General features: G+C 42.2%; 1 protein-coding gene across 2 annotated transcripts in view; it reads left to right on the forward strand.

Moving 5' to 3' along the window:
• LOC124135249 overlaps positions 1–18,544 on the forward strand; it is a 28,998-nt gene extending 10,454 nt beyond the window's left edge. For both annotated transcript variants that reach the window (XM_048396331.1, XM_048396330.1), the window contains 19 exons: positions 76–216; positions 1,844–1,956; positions 2,138–2,238; positions 2,928–3,016; positions 3,754–3,869; positions 5,690–5,814; positions 6,862–6,954; positions 7,622–7,794; positions 7,944–8,039; positions 8,435–8,563; positions 8,698–8,841; positions 10,065–10,143; positions 11,187–11,299; positions 12,389–12,545; positions 13,412–13,549; positions 14,383–14,568; positions 15,077–15,292; positions 16,002–16,115; positions 18,330–18,544. In XM_048396331.1, the coding sequence (XP_048252288.1) occupies positions 76–216; positions 1,844–1,956; positions 2,138–2,238; positions 2,928–3,016; positions 3,754–3,869; positions 5,690–5,814; positions 6,862–6,954; positions 7,622–7,794; positions 7,944–8,039; positions 8,435–8,563; positions 8,698–8,841; positions 10,065–10,143; positions 11,187–11,299; positions 12,389–12,545; positions 13,412–13,549; positions 14,383–14,568; positions 15,077–15,292; positions 16,002–16,115; positions 18,330–18,451 (2,445 nt within the window). In that variant the 3' untranslated portion in view covers positions 18,452–18,544. The remainder of the gene's footprint in view (positions 1–75; positions 217–1,843; positions 1,957–2,137; positions 2,239–2,927; positions 3,017–3,753; positions 3,870–5,689; positions 5,815–6,861; positions 6,955–7,621; positions 7,795–7,943; positions 8,040–8,434; positions 8,564–8,697; positions 8,842–10,064; positions 10,144–11,186; positions 11,300–12,388; positions 12,546–13,411; positions 13,550–14,382; positions 14,569–15,076; positions 15,293–16,001; positions 16,116–18,329) is intronic.
• Positions 18,545–20,933: the final 2,389 nt, after the last annotated feature.

Raw genomic sequence — 20,933 nt, forward strand, 5'->3', positions numbered from 1 at the left:
ACATAATTGAACTTTCTTTATGGCACGAGAGCACAAGCAAGACAACTGACAGCACAGCACTGACTTCATTCCCAGGTTCTGCAAGTCCATCTCTCGGCCGCTGGAATATCTGACTATGGCAAAATCACGCGCTTTGGTTTCTACACGACCAAGATTTCATGGCTGGAGCTGTTTATCAACGGGAACCCAACACGTCTGGCCAGATACCCTAATGAAGTAGGCCTTATCTCCTTTTAGTTCGAAAGGTCACCATCACTTTATCCGTATTTCATGTCGAGTTGTTCGTCAATTCATCAGTAACGCCGAACAAACAATTTTGTGTGTGGTCAGATACCAACATGAGTCAAGCTTATCCGAGTAATTCTTCCTGTTAATTGAGACTGAAACTAATACTTATCTTAAAGATGAATGCGTTGTTTTGACATTAGGAATTTCTTTTTTTATCATATACTAGCGGAAAAAAGGTAACTGTGCTTCATAAAATGTGGTGTTATAATGTAACGTTATGTTATTGAGAATAACGACATAATACTTAGACATTCGCCTGATCAATGATTTACCATAACAGGTTCATTGATGAAAACCATACATGGTGATAGGAGGCCTTAAAGGGGTGTGGTTTAAAAATTCAATTAACAATGTTAATTTCGGGTGTTTGCGTTGATACAGACGAGGCAGCGGCGGTGCTTTGAAGCCACCAAAATGACTGAAAACAGCCTGGGGGTGTTGTGCCAAATGTTAATTAAAGATTGACCCAACTGGGCTAACGATACCAGCTGTTGCTGGTCCTGTCCTAGGCGTCGTTCCTTCTCATCTCAGACATGTTCTATGGGGAAGACGTCTGGAGAAACATCGACCCTGACAGTACAGCACTGTTGTGCTGCCTCAAAAACCCTGTTACAACACGTGTAACATACAGGCTGGAATAACCCGTTGCAACGTGACGTTACTTCCGTGCATTTGCACAAAGGGTAGAACATGATATTGAACGATGTCACCCAGGCAGCGTACGCCATTCAAATTGCCATTAAGAATGAAGAGTTGTATTCTCCCTTGCGATGTCGCCCCACACAATTGCACTTCCACCCCCAAGATGACGACGTAGAGTAAAACCAGCCTCGCTAAAGCGTTCTATTGGACGCATGTAGACCATTGCACGACCACCAGAGATGTCTAATTGAAACCTGGACTAATCTGTGAAAAGTATACTGTCCCAATCCTGTCTACTAAACCTCAGATGATGTCTACACCAAGCTAGATGTGTCTGACGTTGATTTCCACCAAGTCGTGGCATTGCTGACCGTTAAAAGCACGTGTTTTATGTGCACCGGACAGCTACAAATAAGTGTATGCTGTTCACATTCACAAACCACGTGTATGAGTATCCTGCTCCCAACAAACACGAAAACATCCAAAGTATGCGCCATGTATTAACATATATATGCAAATTGTGAATCACGACCTTTAGATAGAGGATATGTCTCGATAAGTATTGAATATGCATTGAAGGATTCATTATTTACAGTTTAATATCAGAACAAATTTATTTTTATCAAACTTTATATGAGCAAAGTTACGTTTCCGTTAATATGTTATATGCTATCGGTTTGGATCGAACCAAGATCCGAGAAGGGGGCATTCTCTCAATGCTCGTGCTCGTGGGTTTCACCGAAGTGGTAAACGTCTGAGATCTGCATCACTTCGGGCTTTCCTCCTACATTAAGCTGACACGCCGCGATGTAACTGGAATACTGTTAAAAGCGGCGTTAAACCCAACTCACTCACTCACTCTTATTGACCAACGCGTGACAAATATACAATATATGCCATGATGACTGTTTAGGGGTACATAGACGTGTCTGCTGTAAGCAGCAGATACACCACAACCTTCACACACGGCTCCAGTGAGGATGCACGGTGGATACATGAGAAGGAACCTTGGGCCATTGGATACTGGTAGGGCTTTACGTTTTGTGTATATACTAGTATCTCAAACTGCCAAGAATTTCTGTCACATACTGATAAATGTATATCAGAGGGAGCATATAAGTTAAACAATTATCAATCCAAAATATTTTAATCATGTACCGTTACACTATGCATAGACGCAATTAAATTTCATCATTTCACTTGTTAGGTACTGGAGCTGGGCTGATGACGCTGTCAAAATAGCGAAAATTGATCCGCATAAACATCAAATCACCTTGGCGACCAAAAATCGATATGGCCTCAGACTTGGTACGGGTATATAATCATAGAAATGTCTGTGAAAATACATGCAATGACATCACATTGATATACCAACGTGAAGAGCAGTAAACATTTTTAAGCTATGGTGTATTCGATTGAACAGCCATGAGACAATGTTAACGTCTTTATTGACGTAAATTGCATGGTCCTTAAATATTGACTTGATTATATAAAAGACTCGTCAATATATGGGTTAGAATTGGTCTTCAGCGGCCCATGCTAGTCGAAAGAGACCAGTAACGGGATCGGGTGGTATGGCTACTTAAATAAGTTCACACATGTCGTCATATACCAATTGCGTAGATCGATGGTAATGATGTCGATCACTGGATTGTTCGGTTCAGAGTATTCACAGACTGCTGTCATATAACTGGAATATTGCTAAGCGCGGCGTTAAACAAACATATCAGTGCTAATATATATGCTATAGTTAATACATCATATTACCCACACATATCAACAGACTATATATTACACTAGCTGTTCTATTGATATTAATTTAGGAGTCTTCATATATCCTGGCTATTGATTTAATAATAACATTTCACAATAACGCATCTGGCGCCCAAAACAAATTAAGATTAGATTATTAAAAAACAATACTTAATGTAATTGGCAACTATATCGCCATTGATGTTGCGTGTAAGGATCTGATTCAGCAGAGTTCACTATTCCAGGTCATTACAATGATGCTCACCTTCAAGGATACTCTAACCAGGGAGGCTACTTCAGGGTCTTCAACATGTTGTCGGAACTGGATCAGCCGGTGAGACTGAAACTTAATACAACGACAGTGTCCAGACGTTGATTGTGATGTTGGTACCTGGTATGCACATGTGTACGATTAATGGTAGACATGTGGAGGGCATTTCCAAATCTGACACACAGTATCAAATATGATGTCCGAGGCAATTTACAATTATTTACTTGTACCACATATTCCCGTGTTTTTAGGTGAACAATTGGCCTGCCTGTGCATGTGTTTGTGTCGGACATGATACGCTCACCTTTTCGTGTGTAACTACTTGATTATTATTCATAGACACCTGCTGGTGACATCGTACAAAAGTCTCTGCTTGTAGTAGATATTTCTTATCGTAATGGAAATGATTTTTGTCTCTTTTAATTTAAATTTATGTTGAACTGTGTCAGAAATGACAAATAGGGTTGTCAGTTGAACAACACAACAGTTCCTCATGATGTCTACTTCAGGGGGGGGCACGGGTGGCCCAGTCGTCTAAGGCGCCGTGATTCGCTGTGCAGAGTTGCGTCCCTTGGGCACGCCAGAAACCTATGATTGTTGGTTCGAATCCCGGTTCGCCCCGATTATGTTTCTAGGTTTGTCAGCACCATACCCGTGCTCGTGGGTTTCACCGAAATGGTAAACGTCTGAGACCTGCATCACTTCGGGCTTTCCTCCCACATTAAGCTGACACGCCGCGATATAACTGGAATACTGTTAAAAGCGGCGTTAAACCAACTCACTCACTCACTCTACTTCAGGGAGAATTCTACCTGGACCGGTCTACTGGCATCCTGTATGTGTGGCCCAATACACCGCACGGCACCCTGTCCGACACCGATGTCATCTACGCCTCTATGGCCACAGACTGTGTGAAGTGAACCAGTGTTCTACTTATTGTGTTACGTCTTTGAAAACCTTTGTCGTGTGAAGCAACCTGTTTGCTAATAATAATTTAAGAATAGAACGGCATGCCAACACAGTTCTTATTCCTGGCCAGGTTTGAGTATGTAAGTTATGAAACAGCTGGCAGCCAGGGTGAATGGATATGATATCCAGGATCTTTTGTTTTATTAGAAAGTATATAATTATATAATAGATTTTTTCCCGACAAAAGAAATTGTTCTCTGCGTCATTTCGAAACAAGTTGTAACGATCCTTGTCGGAAAAGAGCACTCGACGCCAATTTTCTAGCTTGCCATCGTCAAACTTGTCTCGCCTGTGCATGTAGTGGTCTTAGGAGCCGATGTTGCCCGGTCAATGGCATTCGTCGGAAGGTACGATAAGCTCTGATTCCTCCAGGGGCGGTCGGGTAGCCTAGTGGTGAAAGCTTTCTCTCGTCACGTCGAAGACCCGGATTCGATTACCGACATGGGTACAATGTGTGAAGCCCATTTCTGGTGTCCCCCGCCGTGCTATTGATGGAATATTGCTTAAAGCGGCGTAAAACCAAACTCACTCACTCACTCACTCACTCTGATTCCTCCAGCACCTAGTCTTCATAATACTGTACGTTAACTCATGCTATGTCCCAAGCTCCTTCCCAGCGCGTGACACCTTCGTTACACTATCGGTAACATCGCTGCCACCAGTGTGGGCGCGGCCATTACAAGAATCTTGAAATTTGGCCTCTAACCCCGAATGTAGTAACGTTCGTACTTTTTTTTATGTCTTTGGGAATGCCATCAAAGTGAATTTTGAAAAGTTTTACGACTGACCATGTTTTCCAGATGAATTTACTTTGTTGTTTGTATAATCCGATTGGTTTGAGATTGCAGACTAACGGAATATCAACAAACCTCTCCCTTACGTTCTTACTATATCAATAACATGATAGTTTTAGTGAAATACTAATTCAAATTGACAAACAAAGAAAGTAATTTAGCAGGGTTAAGTGTATTCGGCGCCACGACAGTCGTCATTTGTTTGTAAACATGACGGTCATTCGGTTGCGAGTTCAACTCCAAGCATGGTTGGGACCCCCTATGACAGTGGGGAGTTTTGACTGGTGGCAGCGATAGTATAGAGAGCTCCGCGAACGGGCTATCGCTGCGAGGAGCTTGACGATGTCCCAACGCTGTTGCTGACGTATACGTCGCCGTAACGAATCTCTTTCGCAAGTGAATGAACCGTATCTAGCGGTCTCCCCGTGCTGTTGTGACCGAGGGACCGCCTGTTCTCGGCCTGTCCTATGTCCTCCTCCCCTGTCTGTCTGTATCGTTGCATAAGCCAGGCTACCGTCAATGGCGTATACCCAACCCTTGCAATTTAGACCTGTTGTGCCTCCATCTCAACCATAAGGATGGCTCGCTCTTCCTGTTCCGTTATCAGTCTAGACATTTTATTGGTCTGCTTTCATCAAGTGTGTTTCTAAGCTATCACATTATCGCATTTATACACCATTTCTGCACGAGCATTTCATGCTTTAGGATGAAAACATGTTTTACCATGATCGCGTGCTGATTTCCTTCACCCGTGACTCGGCATTTACTTTCAGTATACGCACTTGCCATTAATTATCACTTTGTTTGAGAAAAATTAACATCATCATTATTTTGTCAGGTAGTTTTTGAACATTCAATAAAGTGGCATGACAGTATTACCGAAGAGGCTTGTGAATACATATTGATCCGTGTTCCTGTGTAAATATGTTTGCTTTGATTTACTTCGCATGTACATGCGTGTGATGTGTTACAGAACAGATTTTGAGGTGAACAATCTTCAATTCCAAGGCTTTACCCTGGAGGCATGTAGGCGGTATGGATTTGATCTGAACCATGGACACAATATTCACTTCATCAATATGGAGATAAAAAATACAGGTAGACCCTGTTTACATTTACAGCTCGAGATAGTGAGTGAGTTGGGTTTAACAGTATTCCAGTTATATCACGGCGTGTCAGCTTAGTGTGGGAGGAAAGCCCGAAGTGATGCAGGTCTCAGACGTTTACCACTTCGGTGAAACCCACGAGCACGGGTATGGTGCCGACAAACCTAGAAACATAATCGGGGCGAACCGGGATTCGAACACACAATCATAGGTTTCTGGCGTGTCCATGGGACGCAACTCAGCACAGCGAATCGCGGCGCCTTAGACGACTGGGCCACCCGTGCCCCCTACAGCTTGGGGATATTGTTTCTTAATTACTGCCGAGCAAATGAAAGTATACACTTAAAAACTGGATTTGACCAAAAATATGAAACGTTATGAAAACGTTTGTAGGCTGACAACTCAAGGTCCGAAACACAACTATGATACCCGTATCAAATACCTTCGAATAAACCATTTCTTCTTTATTTCATTTTTAGCCACCATCAAACATGGGTGTATACTTTCTTTTGCCCGTTTATATCTACTTACGGTACTTGCCAGAGCAAGAGCGCTGGATAAGGAAAATGTGCACTGTTTTCATGCTGCCAACGATTCCATCTTCAGTGGTGTTGTTTGTTTGTTTGATGTTTAACGCCACACTCAGCAATATTCAGGCTGTATGGCGGCGGTCTGTAAATAAACTAGTTTGGACCAAACAATCCAGTGATTGACATCATGAGCAACGACCCACGCCATTGGGATACCATGACATGCATCAAGCCCGTCAGCGAGCCTGACCACCTGATCCCGTTAGTCGCCTCTTACGGCAAGCATAGTCGCCTTTTACGTCACCATGTACGGTTAGCATGTTTGCTGAAGACCTATTCTACCCCGGGTATCTTCAGTGATGAGATATTAAAGTAATGTTCAAACGACCATTGACACCACGTGGTAAGCGATTCCATGGCTTTCTTGAACTACATCAATAGACTAGAATGTCAACTTTGGCACTTTAGTCTTGAACCATGAGTACATCGAAAAACGAACTGTGCTTCAGGTGGTTACGGAATCCATTGTTCTGGTGACTGTCGGTCTGTGACTGTGTCCAGGTGTGAGATACATCACACCTGTGGAGGAATTGCAATCACAGGTAAGTGGGATGCTCCTGTCTGTGCTGCCACGTTTTTGTTTTATTTCGACACTTTACCAAAAATGGATTGATACATTTATTGTGTTCTTCGTATTTCATTAAACTAAATAATCTAGAAGCAATTGTTTCTAATGCACTATATGCATGCCAATACACCAAATGCTCTTGTTAGTTTATGGAGGAACTCATTGTGATTCTGTATTTGGTAAAGGAGAGACAGGTTAAGAGACGGAAAGGCCTACCATCTGACGAGAACTTCTTTTTACAGCAACACCATAAAATGTACACGTATGTTGATCTGCTGATCATCTGTTTTAATCTTGGCCTGGCCAATATCACTACCCTATATGTTCCCATAGCATTAACCTTACACACAACATAACGAGGCCGCCTCGGTGGTTTATATTTAGCAGAAAGAGCGCCTGACCGAAGGTCGGAAGGTCGGTGGTTCGACCGCGTCATTCCAAAAAAGTCTAAAATGGTACTTGTTACTCTGCCTGGCGTTCAACATTTAGGGATAAAGGAAGCCAATGCACATGGTTATTAAAGTGCAACAATCTTGAACGCGAAACCCATTTAACCCGTTTCATCTCTTCTCACAGGATATAACCGCAATGAACAATTGTTGAAAGCGGCCGTAAATCATGTCTAATATTATTTGAAACAGGTGGTGATCGGAAAACCCTATCGACATCTGGTAACGTGATAGAAGACAACCACATCTGGCAGTACGCACGTGTGGGGGCCGTCGGTAACAACGCCATCAGCCCCGAGGGTGTGGGAATAGCCATGCGCTACAACCACATCCATGACGGCCAGTACACGGGCATCCGATGGGCGGTAAAAAAAATTTCCTCTATTTAGATAGTTGTGCACAAAAAGATATACAATTTTATTTGCCTGGTGCGTTGTCTTACAAACTCGATTCACCATGTTGAGGGTTGAGTCATCCAATACATCGCGTTTTGTTGCATTATTTTCGTTTGTAGGGCAATGATCACTTGATAGAGTACAACCACGTGCATCATCTTTGTGCCAACTCCAGCGACTGTGGAGCAATACACGCCGGGAGAGACTGGACCATGGTATGTGTGATATCCTTCTTCAGAAGTCGAATCCGATAACATCTCATGTTCCTTGCACCATGGTCTGTGGGATCATCAAATTGATGACCTCGAATTGATCTGTCACATGGGCTTGGCTATAAACCAAGTATTGATCGATATGGCCAGAACGTTTTCAGAAGCCATGTAAACCTACATTTAATTTTAATAAGATCTGGGCATAACACATGGAAGAGAATGCCCTTTAATTCAAAGAGGTATTATCTTAACCCTAATGTGATAGTGCTAGCGATACTCAGATCCGATTAAATGTCTGAACATTGACAAAAACAAAGATTTATTCACTGAAAAAGTCACAAAGGGTACACGGAAACTGCACAGCGCATCTGAAATCCTCCTTTTCATTGACCTATCAGCGAGGCAACGTCATCCGCTACAACCACATCCACCATACACTGAGATACTTCCCCGGGGCCCAAGTCCGAGGCATTATGCTGGACGACGAGTACTCCAGCGTCAACATTGAACACAACGTCTTCTGCGATGTAAGTCCTGTGGATAAAGTAACGGCATTATTAGAACAGTCAGAGATTTTGTACGCTGATAAGAAATGAATATACGCTGATCCTTACCATAAGTTGTATGTGATAATTATATCAATTTACGTTAACGTCCATAGAACGAGGTACACGCCAACATCGGCGGTGGCCGTGACAACCTCATCCGTTACAACGTCTTCTACAATGCCACTGCCGAGGCCATACAGGTTGATGGCAGAGGACTACACCATTCCAGCGAAGCAGAACTGATGCAGCATCTCAAGGTAAATTGTAGTTCTTCAAGTGTGATAGTTCTCAATTACGTCACATGCATTATTTTGTATCTTCAGAACAAGTTTGTGTGTCCGTATTCTGTAATAGAAATTGTTACTAATCCAAATTGTGCAGGCAAATCAAGATACAGCAGGATTAACGTTACCTAACGGATTTACCTATTCATGGATACATGTCCTAATATAATATTCGATGTTTTGTTTTCAGATTTATTTTAAATGATAGACACGTTTAAATTTTATTTTGTGGAGGTCAAATATGTCAATTTACCGACAATAATAATATTGACAAGCTTTGCAACAACAATATTTGTGTTCAACATACAGAGGACAACATAGATAAAAATGAAAAAAATAACCTTCATCTGAGAACATGCTCTATCCACACTCAAGGTCAATTTTGATAAAACTTTACCTTTGAGGCGCTTACACCATACACGCGAATGTCTTATGATGTCAAATATAGTTACACGAGTCGAAACAATTTTTGAAGCGTCTATCGACGAGGTTGAGATTCTATTTATCATCCAAGTCACTCTTCCAATGTTTTTAGTTTGAAAACAATAATAACCAGTGTCTTGAGTGTAAAAAGTACGATTTAATATCCTCAGAAGCAGAAGGATTGGTGATGTTGTTCGTTTGTGACATCATCGTAACCAATGACGTCTGCAATTACTTATCCTAGTAGATATCGCTTGATCTCACCCAAGCAATATCTCCTGTGGAAGAATGTTGTGGATGACAAATTGAGGTCACTACGACACGGGTGTTTGTCATATTGTTGGAATGTAATGATTGTCCTGTGTTTCGTCTTTCCTTTATAGATATACACGACAGCCCTCAAATCGGCATTATGCACGAACCTATGTTATAACGTATTTACATCGTTACTTGCGTACGACTAAGGATACATGGTTGTGTTTCCATTCCCTTCATGTATGTGTGTTTCACCTGGAGTTGGATTAACATAGTACTACAGTAAACTACGGTTATAACGAACACGCTTATAACGAACTGACGGATATAACGAACTTACTTTTTGGTCCCGACTATTTGCTGTAGTTATGCTGTATATATGCTTATAACGAACTACGGTTATAACGAACTAAAATTAGCAGTCCCTTTGAGTTCGTTATAACCGTAGTTTACTGTACTAATATATGTAGCATACTCTTCCCTTATTTTATCTAACAATGCAAAATATTTCATCCCAGGCTATGCCGTACACTAACCCCCTGTGGACCAGCAGATACCCTAAATTGGCAAACATCACCAACCCTGGGGAACCAAGAGGTATATCAGAGTGTGTGCATAAATGATCCATTAAAATAAGCGTTTCTTCAAATATTATCTGGTAATTATAATTTTGATAACATATAGGTGCACAATGGAGTTGATAACCTGATACCTTATTGATAAACATTTTACTTGCCTTTGAATGTGTTTGTGATGGGTGCCACCGGTGGAGTATGATATGGCATCTGGCATCATCACTTTTTGATAGAGATGCTAAGCACACATGCTGATGTGGCCGCATCTGTACCAGGGTTGCTACTTTCATTAGAGATTTCATATATTATGGAAATGGTTTTGTGTCTTTTATTCATGATAAAAGAAACAAGCCATTTTCGTATCTGCAAGAAAGAGTCGATTTCACGATTGAGACTGTTCCATTAGCATGTCCTTATGAATCACTGTCAAATCAAAATGATGCCAAGTGTTCGGGAAAGGGTGAGCATATCCATCCCCACCGGTGGCACCATCCCAAACAACACAAACACTTGCAAAGGCAAGTCAACTGTTCACACGGGAACATATGGTACACGCCAAATGGGGAACTGCATCGAACATACGGTTTGTCACTGTTTCGTCAAGTGACCACCACATGTCGACCATAAAACGTTTTGAAAGCTTTACCGAGGCACTAGATGTAACCCTGATAAAAAAAACTTGACCACTAGGCTAAATAACCTTGATTTCACTTAGCCAATCCGAGCAGACATTCCGATTCATATTCATAAAGAAACAGAACTAAATGATGTGTTTTGTTCACACATAAGGACTGTAAAGGTAACAGTAATGAGGTCCCCCGACATTACTTATGTATTGCTGCTTACAGGCTAAATATTATTTCAGAACAATTATCCATCACAGGAGAACATATGTACACAACTCTCAAGTCATACTTATTAGTTTTCAGGCAGTCAGTGGGTATCCTTATGAACTATTACACTCACAATATTACATACCTTGAAACACTATTATGTATCAATATACCTATATTTTTTAAACCATTAAAGACGATACATATCATTGCATTCACAATTATGTTTCAGGCAACGAAATCTCAAATAATATATTTTTCAACACTCATGGCATCCCAAGCATATATTACAGCCAAGCTGGTATAGAAAAAACAGAGTACTTCTACGTGAGGAATAACCATAAGGTAATATAATGCATGACCATTTGAGAGAGAAAACGTCAATACGTATGTATACTCAGAAACACAAGTTAGTGTGACGCCTATTTTTCCCTTTTTGCGGGTAATTTTATGAGAGGTTGCAAAGCAGTGGATAAATGTAATGGTCACAGACTAGTTCCGTTTTCGTCAATACTGTCATTGAAGTAGATCGGTATGTCGGAGACAGCATTATTGTTTGGGGTGAGATAACAGCACCACAGAGGACTCGTTTGACTGTGTAAAACTTGAACGCTCGGTGGAATCGCAAAGAGGGCGTTTTCCGGTTGGTTGGTTGTTGTTTAACGCTGCATTCAGCAATATTCCAGCTATATGACGGCGGTCTGTAAATAATCGAGTCTGGACCAGACTATCCAGTGAATGACAGCATGAGCCTCGATCCACGCAATTGGGATCGATGACATGTATAAACCAAGTCAGCGAGCCTGACCACCCGATCACGTTAGTCGCCTTTTACAACAAGCATAGTCGCCTTTTACGGCAAGTATGGGTTGCTGAAGACCTATTCTACCCCGGAATCTTTTCCGGTTGTCATCCCGTTCTTCAGTTCCAGGGGTTTGACTTTTCAACACGACAACGCCAGACCACATATGGCACGTATTGTCCAGCAATATCTTATAAAGAAAAATGTGAATGTGTTGCCCTGGCTTGGTCGACCTCCAGATCTTTCTCCTGTATCACATGTGTGTGATGAAATAGATCAACGTCTTGAAAGTCTGACAAGAGCGTCAGAAGATCATCGGGCGCTTGGAGACTCATTTGTTCGGATCGAACATGACAGTCAACAGGTCTCCAGCGTTTGGTTGATTTCGTGTGACAAAGATGTTTAGCTTGCATTGAAACTCACTGAAATCACACGAATTTACGTTTTTGAATTTTTTACCTTCAACTGTCACCTGTCCCTGCATTCATACCACATTAAATGTTCATGTAGTTATTTATGTTCTCTGTGAATCCTAATACATAAAAGTTTGCATTCTTTAGGTGAAGTGTCTTGTTGAGTATAATTACAGTAATATATCAAACAGGAAATGCTCATTCAATTTTACTTCACAGTCGATTTCACCAACTGACTTCTGGTCACGTGATGATGCTGATTTCCGGGTCAGGTGTCATGCGCAAGAGTGGGCGAACGCTATCAATTTTCCCCAGCCCCCCGATGTAAACCATGTGGGACCACGTTACTTCACAGGACCAAGCTACTTGAACCAGCGTCAGTTTATTTATACCAATGTATTTTATGGTATCATTTGTCACACGTTATTTGTATTGTGTCGGATTATGCTTAACTCCATAGGTCAGAGGATAATAAAAGTCACCATGTAACGGATTTGCCCTGAAGTGAATATAGGACTCAGTAGAAATGTGCATTTCAAGTGAGGATATAATAGAGATAACGCCTCTTCTTAGTATTATGTCACGTTATTTCATTCAGTGAGTGAGTTGGATTTAACGCCCCTTTTTAACAGTATTCCAGTTATATCGCGGCGTGTCAGCTTAATATGGGAGAAAGCCCGAAGTGATGCAGGTCTCAGACGTTTACCACTTCGGTGAAACCAACGAGTACGGGTATGGTGCTGACAAACCTAGAAACATAATCAGGGAGGACCGGGATTCGAACACGCAATCATAGGTTTCTGGCGAATCGCGGTCCCTTAGACGGGCACCCGCGCCCCCGATATTCACAAAGAATATTGTTGTATTTATTGTAAAAATGTATAGCAAGCTTTCAATATTTTATTTATCCAATGAAGCGAAATATTTGTTTTATCCATACGTAGATGAACCATAAATTAATTAAAGCCAGGGTTATGTTTCACGGCCCTTTGGCACAGGTAAAACGTGTCTCTTGTAATTTATGGCTGTTGCAAGAGTTTCGTTTTAAAATAGATCCGGTGCTCTGACTGTGAGACTTGGCCAATTGCTTGTCATCGTACACCGATGGCGTACATAGTTAACATTGTTTCAGTCACTGGCGTGTCTGGTCCAGACTCGAATATTTACAGGCCACGGAGGTACGTCTGGACTTTTCATAACAATTGTGGCATTAAACAACATTCGCCCACTCATTCTTTCCAGCCAGACCAACTCAAAAATCTCCAGCTCAACCTGCTGCATGTTCAGGTACCATCGCTCCAGCAACGAAGACACCACAGACGCCATACATCTCAGATGGCTCTGGTCCAAACACACTCTACCCGAGCATTCCAAAACAAGGTATTTCTTTGGACCAATATAACTGTTTGGTGACAATCTCAACATTTAAATAAATGCATCTTAATCACAACAACACCTCCGTATTCCATATGATAATTGACCGCCTCCATGGTCTAGTGGTAGAGCGTCCGCCCGGAGAGCGGAAGGTCCAGGGTTCGATCCCCGGCAGCATCATACCAAAAGACGTTAAAAGATGGTACTTGTTGTTACCCTATCTGGCGCTCGGCATTAAGGGACTAAAACAAGGACTGGTCGGCTCGGAGTCAGTATACTGTGTCTGAGTGGGGTATTCATGTAAAACTGCGGCATGGTATCTCAGTGTGCTAGCACTATTAATCGGCATCAGTCCGGACTAGTACAAGCAGCCACACACACGTACATGCACGTCGCTATATAAGTGCAATAATCTTGGACGCGACGTTAAACCCCATTTCATCTCACCTCACCATATGATAAAAGAAAAAAGAAAGTAAAGCAATGAAAACTATTTCCACTGATTAGTAATACTTCTTCTAATTCTAGTACATTTATGTTGGTCATACAGAATGTGTGTTAACAGATGTACCTGTTACGATTAATGGTGAGGATGTTTTTAACCTTGACTACCGTGTATGTAAAAGTGTATTCCCGTCCAATTCAGTGCAAGTGTATCTAATAATTCTAATCGTGTGTCAATGGGTGTTGGCTAATCTAATCCGCGTGCCCTCCACTCCCACCAGTAAAACGCGAATAGAACAACAGACGGTTATACAGTTAAGTGGTATGTGTGTGAATTTTGGTGACACACACACACAACAGGTAAGAATGTCAATCAAAGAGCTCCATCTATTCAGGTTGTTGGTTGATCATCTCCGGGTGCCCGCCCCACCCCGTCAGTGGCACACAGAGGGACGTGTGGGGGGAGCAGCATGAGCAGGCGGGGGTGAAGGAGGAGAACTGTCTGCAGCGGGCAGCAAAGGAGTGGCGGTACTGTGGCTCCCCCGACAAGGAAACTGTCACTGCAGTCTTCGGACCTACAGGTTGGCTGTTATCACTGTGGCAGAATATGCTTTATGCCCATCAGGGAACTAATAACAGTGTCTACAGGCATGCTCTAGATATGAAACATTAGAGCTCTGGTGTCTCATTTCGTCACCAAATACACGTCTACCCCAGAGTGAGTGATTGAGTGAGTGAGTTTGGTTAAACGCCGCTTTTAACAGTATTTGAGTTATATCACGGCGAAAGCCCGAAGTGATGCAGGTCTCAGACGTTTACCACTTCGGTGAAACCCACGAGCACGGGTATGGTGCTGACAAACCTAGAACATAATCGGGGCGAACTGGGATTCGAACCAACAATCATAGGTTTCTGGCGTGCCCAAGGGACGCAACTCTGCCACCCGTGCCCCCTATCTACCCCAGAAGCCCCATAGATCACAAAATAATATCACATGGCTTAGTCAATATAAATTTGATGTTTTTTGGTTATTTGTTTGTGGAAACTTAAAAAAAAGTGTCTGATATGAACATGATTATTGTGTGTCAGGCGCTATGACCATTGCTGGGAAACACTGCTATTTCGCCGACTACGGGTGTCCAAGTCATGGCGGTGCCCATCCCGGCAGGCTGGAGGTAGATGCCTACGGGGAGACCCACGGGGGACTCACAGACGAGGAGAAGTGTTTGACGAGAGCTGATGGCCAATGGACATGGTGTGGGTCCGATCCTGCTCATCCCTACACAAGCATCTATGGCCCAACAGGTACGTCTGTGAATACATCGCGTAAATGATTGAGTGAGTTTGGCACCGCGTTGAACAGAATTTCAGTCGTACAACGACGGATCATATTATTGTGGGAAGGATGGTCGACAGGGCAAAGGAACAGAGAAACCTATGACGATTGGTAAGTATGACGATTGGTAAGTATACTGAGGCGAACCTGTGATTAGAATCCACGATCAGAGGATCCCGACAAGGTTAAGGGACGCAACTCAATACAACGTAGTTCGTCGTCTTCTATTTATGGGTACAGCTACTGATCAACCGTAGACCTGCTGGTATTTCCACAAACATATTACCCATCAGGGCAATGGGTGCATGTTATTGTATGGCAGCTTAGAAATCGTAATGTAATAACCTCAATATTTGCTTTATGACAACTAGATATAGTCATGTACCAGTTTGACAGCTATGACATCGTTATGTAACAACCTAATATTGACTGTATGACGGTTATTGTATCGTAATGTAATAACCTTATTTCATGCTTTATGACAACTACGAAATCGTTATGTACCATCTTAATATTTACTTATGACATTTATGGTATCGTTATGTAAAAACCTTTTATTTACTCTATGACAGCTATGACGTAATGTATCAACCTTATATTGATCGATGACAGCTATTGAATCGTTATGTAATAATCTTGAAAAAAACTATATTTACAGTATAATCATTTTACTCAAAGGTGCCACAAGACATGCTGGAGGCGGGTGTTGGATCAAAATAAAGACCTGTCCCTCTGACAACAAACTGACTGGCTTCTTCTACGACGCCTGGGGAGCTACCAACCTAGATACAGGTAATGCAGTAGTAGTAAAATGTTTGCTAATGTGTCGGAGTTACCGAAGCTGAACACCATCCCATATCCCTTGCACTTGCAACAGGTGCATATTTACATAAACCAATAAACATTCTGGCGGTCTTATTCTGCACAACTTCAACTTCTTTAAAAATAAGCACGCCCAATATACTGACACAATTAAACAAAGCTGGTTCAACCAGCGATTTATACAACATCGTAAAAACATCATATGACATACCACAACATATATATACTTAGCGTACAGAGCAGACAACGTTCTACGAGAGGACTTTCAAAGCTCTTTTACATTCAAGTGCATGTCCAAATATTCCCAGATAACGATAAGCACAATCAAAAGAACTGAGAATGTAGCCACACGAACGCTGATAACCACCGATACCAATACGCAAGAAAACACCATAAAATGTAAAATATTTTGGACGTATTTACCATTTTGAGCTAAAAGGTCTTCAGCAACCCATGCTTGGCGTAAAAGGCGACTATGCGTGTCGTAAATGGCGACTAACGGGATCGGGTGGTCAGGCTCGGTGACTTGGTTGATACATGGCATCGATCCCAATTGCGTGGATCGATGCTCATGATATCAATCACTGGATTGTCTGGTCCAGACTCGATTATTTACCGATCGCCGTCATATAGCTGGAATATTGCTGAGTGCGGCATTAAACAACCAACCAACCAACCAACCAACCCTAAACTGAATTTACAGTTTACATCTTTTAGAGACCACCCGCAAATATTCCATAAACCAAGCCGGACACAATTCGGGTGTTTTGTCGATGCGCTTGAGATGTATGATCTACTGTTAACTGGGTAAAGGTTGTCTTTCACTATTTCTCAGATCAATGTTCTGAGGTTGCTGCTAGTGTTGAGCAGTGTTCAGTCTTTGAGTGTCGATCAGTTTTTGCTTCCAAAGAGTGCATAGTTGCTATGACTAAAGCTTGGTTATTACCTCTCTGCCTCTTCCTGTCAACCTTGTTGATGTTAACATCGCGTAGCGTCAGACCGTCACGTAACAACGCCACCACTTTGTTCTCTGTCACACCAGAATCAGTATCCTCGTCAGTTCTGTACTGCAACAAGTCTTTCAACAGAATTTGCCGCCGGTTTCCCATTTATAACATTTGAGTATACTTTTGAATGTCTTGTATTTTTCTCTCAAATGCTTCGAGCTTAGAGTCAGTTTCCTCATGAACAGAAATAATCTCTATATTGACTTTCTCATCTGTTATCAAATGTATTATCTTTACAGCTTAGTTTTCTTCTGATTAAGATCTGATCCCGTGAGAGTCATTTCCTTTATAAGCAGAGAGAACATACTTTGACGTCTTCGCTACCGTTGTTTTAATTTGAATTGTCCTTGTATGTCCGCCACGTTGGTTTGGCGTGACTGTAGCCACAGTGTACGAGCTTCTCTGTTTTTTCACCACTTTTCTCTGAATTTCCAAATCACGTGTGTTTTCATTTTACGCTCTTTTCCGATCACCTTTGTCTTTGTATTGTCTTTCGGATCGTGTTGCTCACCAATACCCACTCCACAGATTCACTGTTGAATTCACTCCTGTCATAGCTTCACACGGGTGGCCTAGTCGTCTGAGGCGCCGCGATTCGCTGTGCAGAGTTGCGTCCCTTGGGCACGCCAGAAACCTATGATTGTGGGTTCAAATCCCGGTTCGCCCCGATTATGTTTCTATGTTCGTCAGCACCATACCGTGCTCGTGGGTTTCATCGAAGTGGTAAACGACTGAGACATGCATCACTTCGGGCTTTCCTCCCACATTAAGCTGACACTCCGTGAATACTATTAACAGCGGTGTAAACCCCAACTCACTCACTCAAAAGACCCGTGGAGATTCCGGGGTAGAAAAGGTCTTCAGCAACCCATGCGTGCCGTGAAAGGTGCCTATGCTTGTCTTAAAAGGCGACTAATTACGGGATCGGTGGTCAGGCTCGCTGACTTGGTTGATGCATGTCATCGATCCCAATAGCGTGGATCGATGATCATGATATTAATCACTGGATTGTCTGGTCCAGAATCGATTATTTACAGACCGCGGTCATATAGCTGGAATATTGCTGAGTGCGGCGTTAAACAACAAACAAAACCAAATCACTCTTCAAAACCTTTTTATTTGGTTAAAAAGCCACAAAACAATATAATTTGGAGAATGACGTTTTCAATTATTCCAGATAATGACTCCACCGAGTGCCTGGCCCGAGCTGACCACTTCTGGCAACACTGTGGGTACCATCGAGACCTCCCCGTCACGGCCTTCTACAAACCAAGAGCAATTTCTAAGACTGCGCCCTAAGAACATGTATCAACATATAGTTTAACAGTCGAGACTAGTTATTTGTTGTTTATCATGCATGAGTTATTTAGAAATAAAAAGCTTTGATAACTGGGCGTATACATTCCACCAAACAAAAAGAAAATCATAACCCGATCATTGGTGTGGGAAGAAACACACTTACTGCACAACTGGGCACTTGGTGAATGTTGAACTATAGCGCACGTTTCCAATACAAAGAGATTACACTTCAATATCAAAGGTAAAGATCATGTGCACTTAGGGTTCACCATCAGTGTCAAGTGCTGCTTGCTACCTTCTGCTCATGGACGAAATGAGATTATGAATCACACACTGAAAAATGTCAACCAACCCTGCAATATAGTGCCTGTACAAACTCCGGCAGTGAATGTCTGTTGCGTTCAAATTTTGCGATAAGGAACGTCACGGGGGATTAGTTCATGGAGGTTCCGCAAGAATGCGTCTGTAAACGTATTGTGTGCGGTCTAGCATTGTAGTCTTGACATATGACATTAGCATGGTTCATAATGGGAAAATGAGGTTGTAGAATTTTCTTCCAATATTATTGAGTCATTAAGTTGACATAGACAAATTTCTTTCTATGAGTGTGGGAGTTTTCCGCATACGCGTTCACGCTGCTCCTGCCAAATCGGTCGACCTTCCGTCTGCAGTTGTTGGCAATACGTAAATGGCGAATTCGAAGTCGGTACATCCTGGCCCTATTTTGTATTCGATCCAGTCTGAATCGTTACGTAAAACAGCCAGTTCTCCAGCACTGCTGCCGTGCCATTATTACGTGTTCGTTGTTTTTTTAGGAGTAAATATTAATCAGAAATCAGGTGACTTTTCACACGCTGACAAAGAGTTCTTGGCCAAGATAGCCTCAGTTTAGTGCTGCGCCTGGACAAGGAATGTGGCTGTGGCTGCTAATACAATGCGTGGTGAGCGCTGTTGGTAGGGCCCAAACTATCCACGTCTATGTCAGTCCAACTGGGTCGGATTCGAATTCAGGGTATGTAAATAGGCTGGGGATAAGATCAATTTACACTGTGCCAATGCTGTTTCATGCATTTTGCCGGAAGAGGTGAAACAAAATATCGCGAAACAAATGTCAGAGGGGGTAAAATATGCACTTCCGAGTGATTTGATGTTTCCGCAATTAATTGCCTGCGTACAATGTCATAAATAAACGCACATACTTTTTCTGTAGCCTGGATGTGGGTCATCCTCTGAAGACCTTGGACAAGGCCAAGTCTAAAATCGATGAGCCTGGAATGAGAGGCAATAGTAAGTAGAAACTTTAACATATCACTGTGTGGACAAACCAATTCCTGTTTCGAATGTGAGCTTCAGAACCTAACTGGAAAAATCGCAAAATACGTACCTGTCCGTGTGCATGGAACCCACCAGAACCTCCGGAACATAGTTTCAAAATAATTCTTTTTGAGGTGTTTTGTTTCTGCTGTTTAAAGTTAATGTGAGAGATTATTTACATTATATTATAACAAAACGGAGACTGGTCAGACGTGAACAAGCATGGGCTTCACTCGTTCTGTACGTGTATGTTGGGCCTAGAGAGGAGAAAGAAAATGTTCTGTATAAATCAGCAGGATAACAAAAACGCAAAGAATATATGGATAATTTTCATATTAACTGTAATTGTCACTGTCATTCTTTTAAAATTCGGTAATCTATGTCGAGCTGATGGAGGGTTACCATGACCCGCCTCCCACCCTCAACCCTCCACTTTACATCCATAAACCAGGTCCAGGTCACCTTCAGGGCCTACAATGACCAGGAGGTGCACGTGGTGGGCAAAAGGTATAAACCAAAAGGGGTCGGAGGTGAACAAGAATAGGCTTCACACATTCTATGCATGTGGGGAATAAGGGCATGTGGAGCCGAATTTTTAATGCACATATCAAAATGAGAAAGACGACTCAAGGATCAAACGGATATCAACTGCAAATGTCATTAGAATAACGTTCATTCTGATGTTTTTCAGCCATCTATGTTGAGCTGATGAAGGGTTACTATGACCTGCCCTCCACCCTCCACTTTACATCCAAATACACGGCCCCGGTCACATTCAGGGCCTACAATGACCAGGAGGTGCACGTGGTGAGTCGACAATTATCTAATTTATCTCAACAGGTTTATGACTTTGATAGTGAGTTTTCACACCTTCGTACTAACCTCAGTGGATGGGTGATAAAGGTTGGTGACTTTGCGTGGCGTCGTACCCCAACCTCTTGGATCATCGCTCATGATATTGATCACTGGATTGTCTGGCCCAGACTCGATTGTTTACAGGCCGTCATCGTATAGCAGAACCTTATTCATCACTGTGTGGCCTTTGTGGCGTTGACGTGTTGAATTAATATGTCCAAAGTTCATTGCTATCTTGTTCGTACAACTTGAACTACTTTAACCGGCCTTCTAGCCAACTCACACAAGGTCGGTCCTGTATAAATGATGAACA

The sequence above is a fragment of the Haliotis rufescens genome, unplaced genomic scaffold (assembly GCF_023055435.1).
Source record: "Haliotis rufescens isolate VD_foot unplaced genomic scaffold, xgHalRufe1.0.p SCAF_15, whole genome shotgun sequence".
Classification (NCBI taxonomy): domain Eukaryota; kingdom Metazoa; phylum Mollusca; class Gastropoda; order Lepetellida; family Haliotidae; genus Haliotis; species Haliotis rufescens.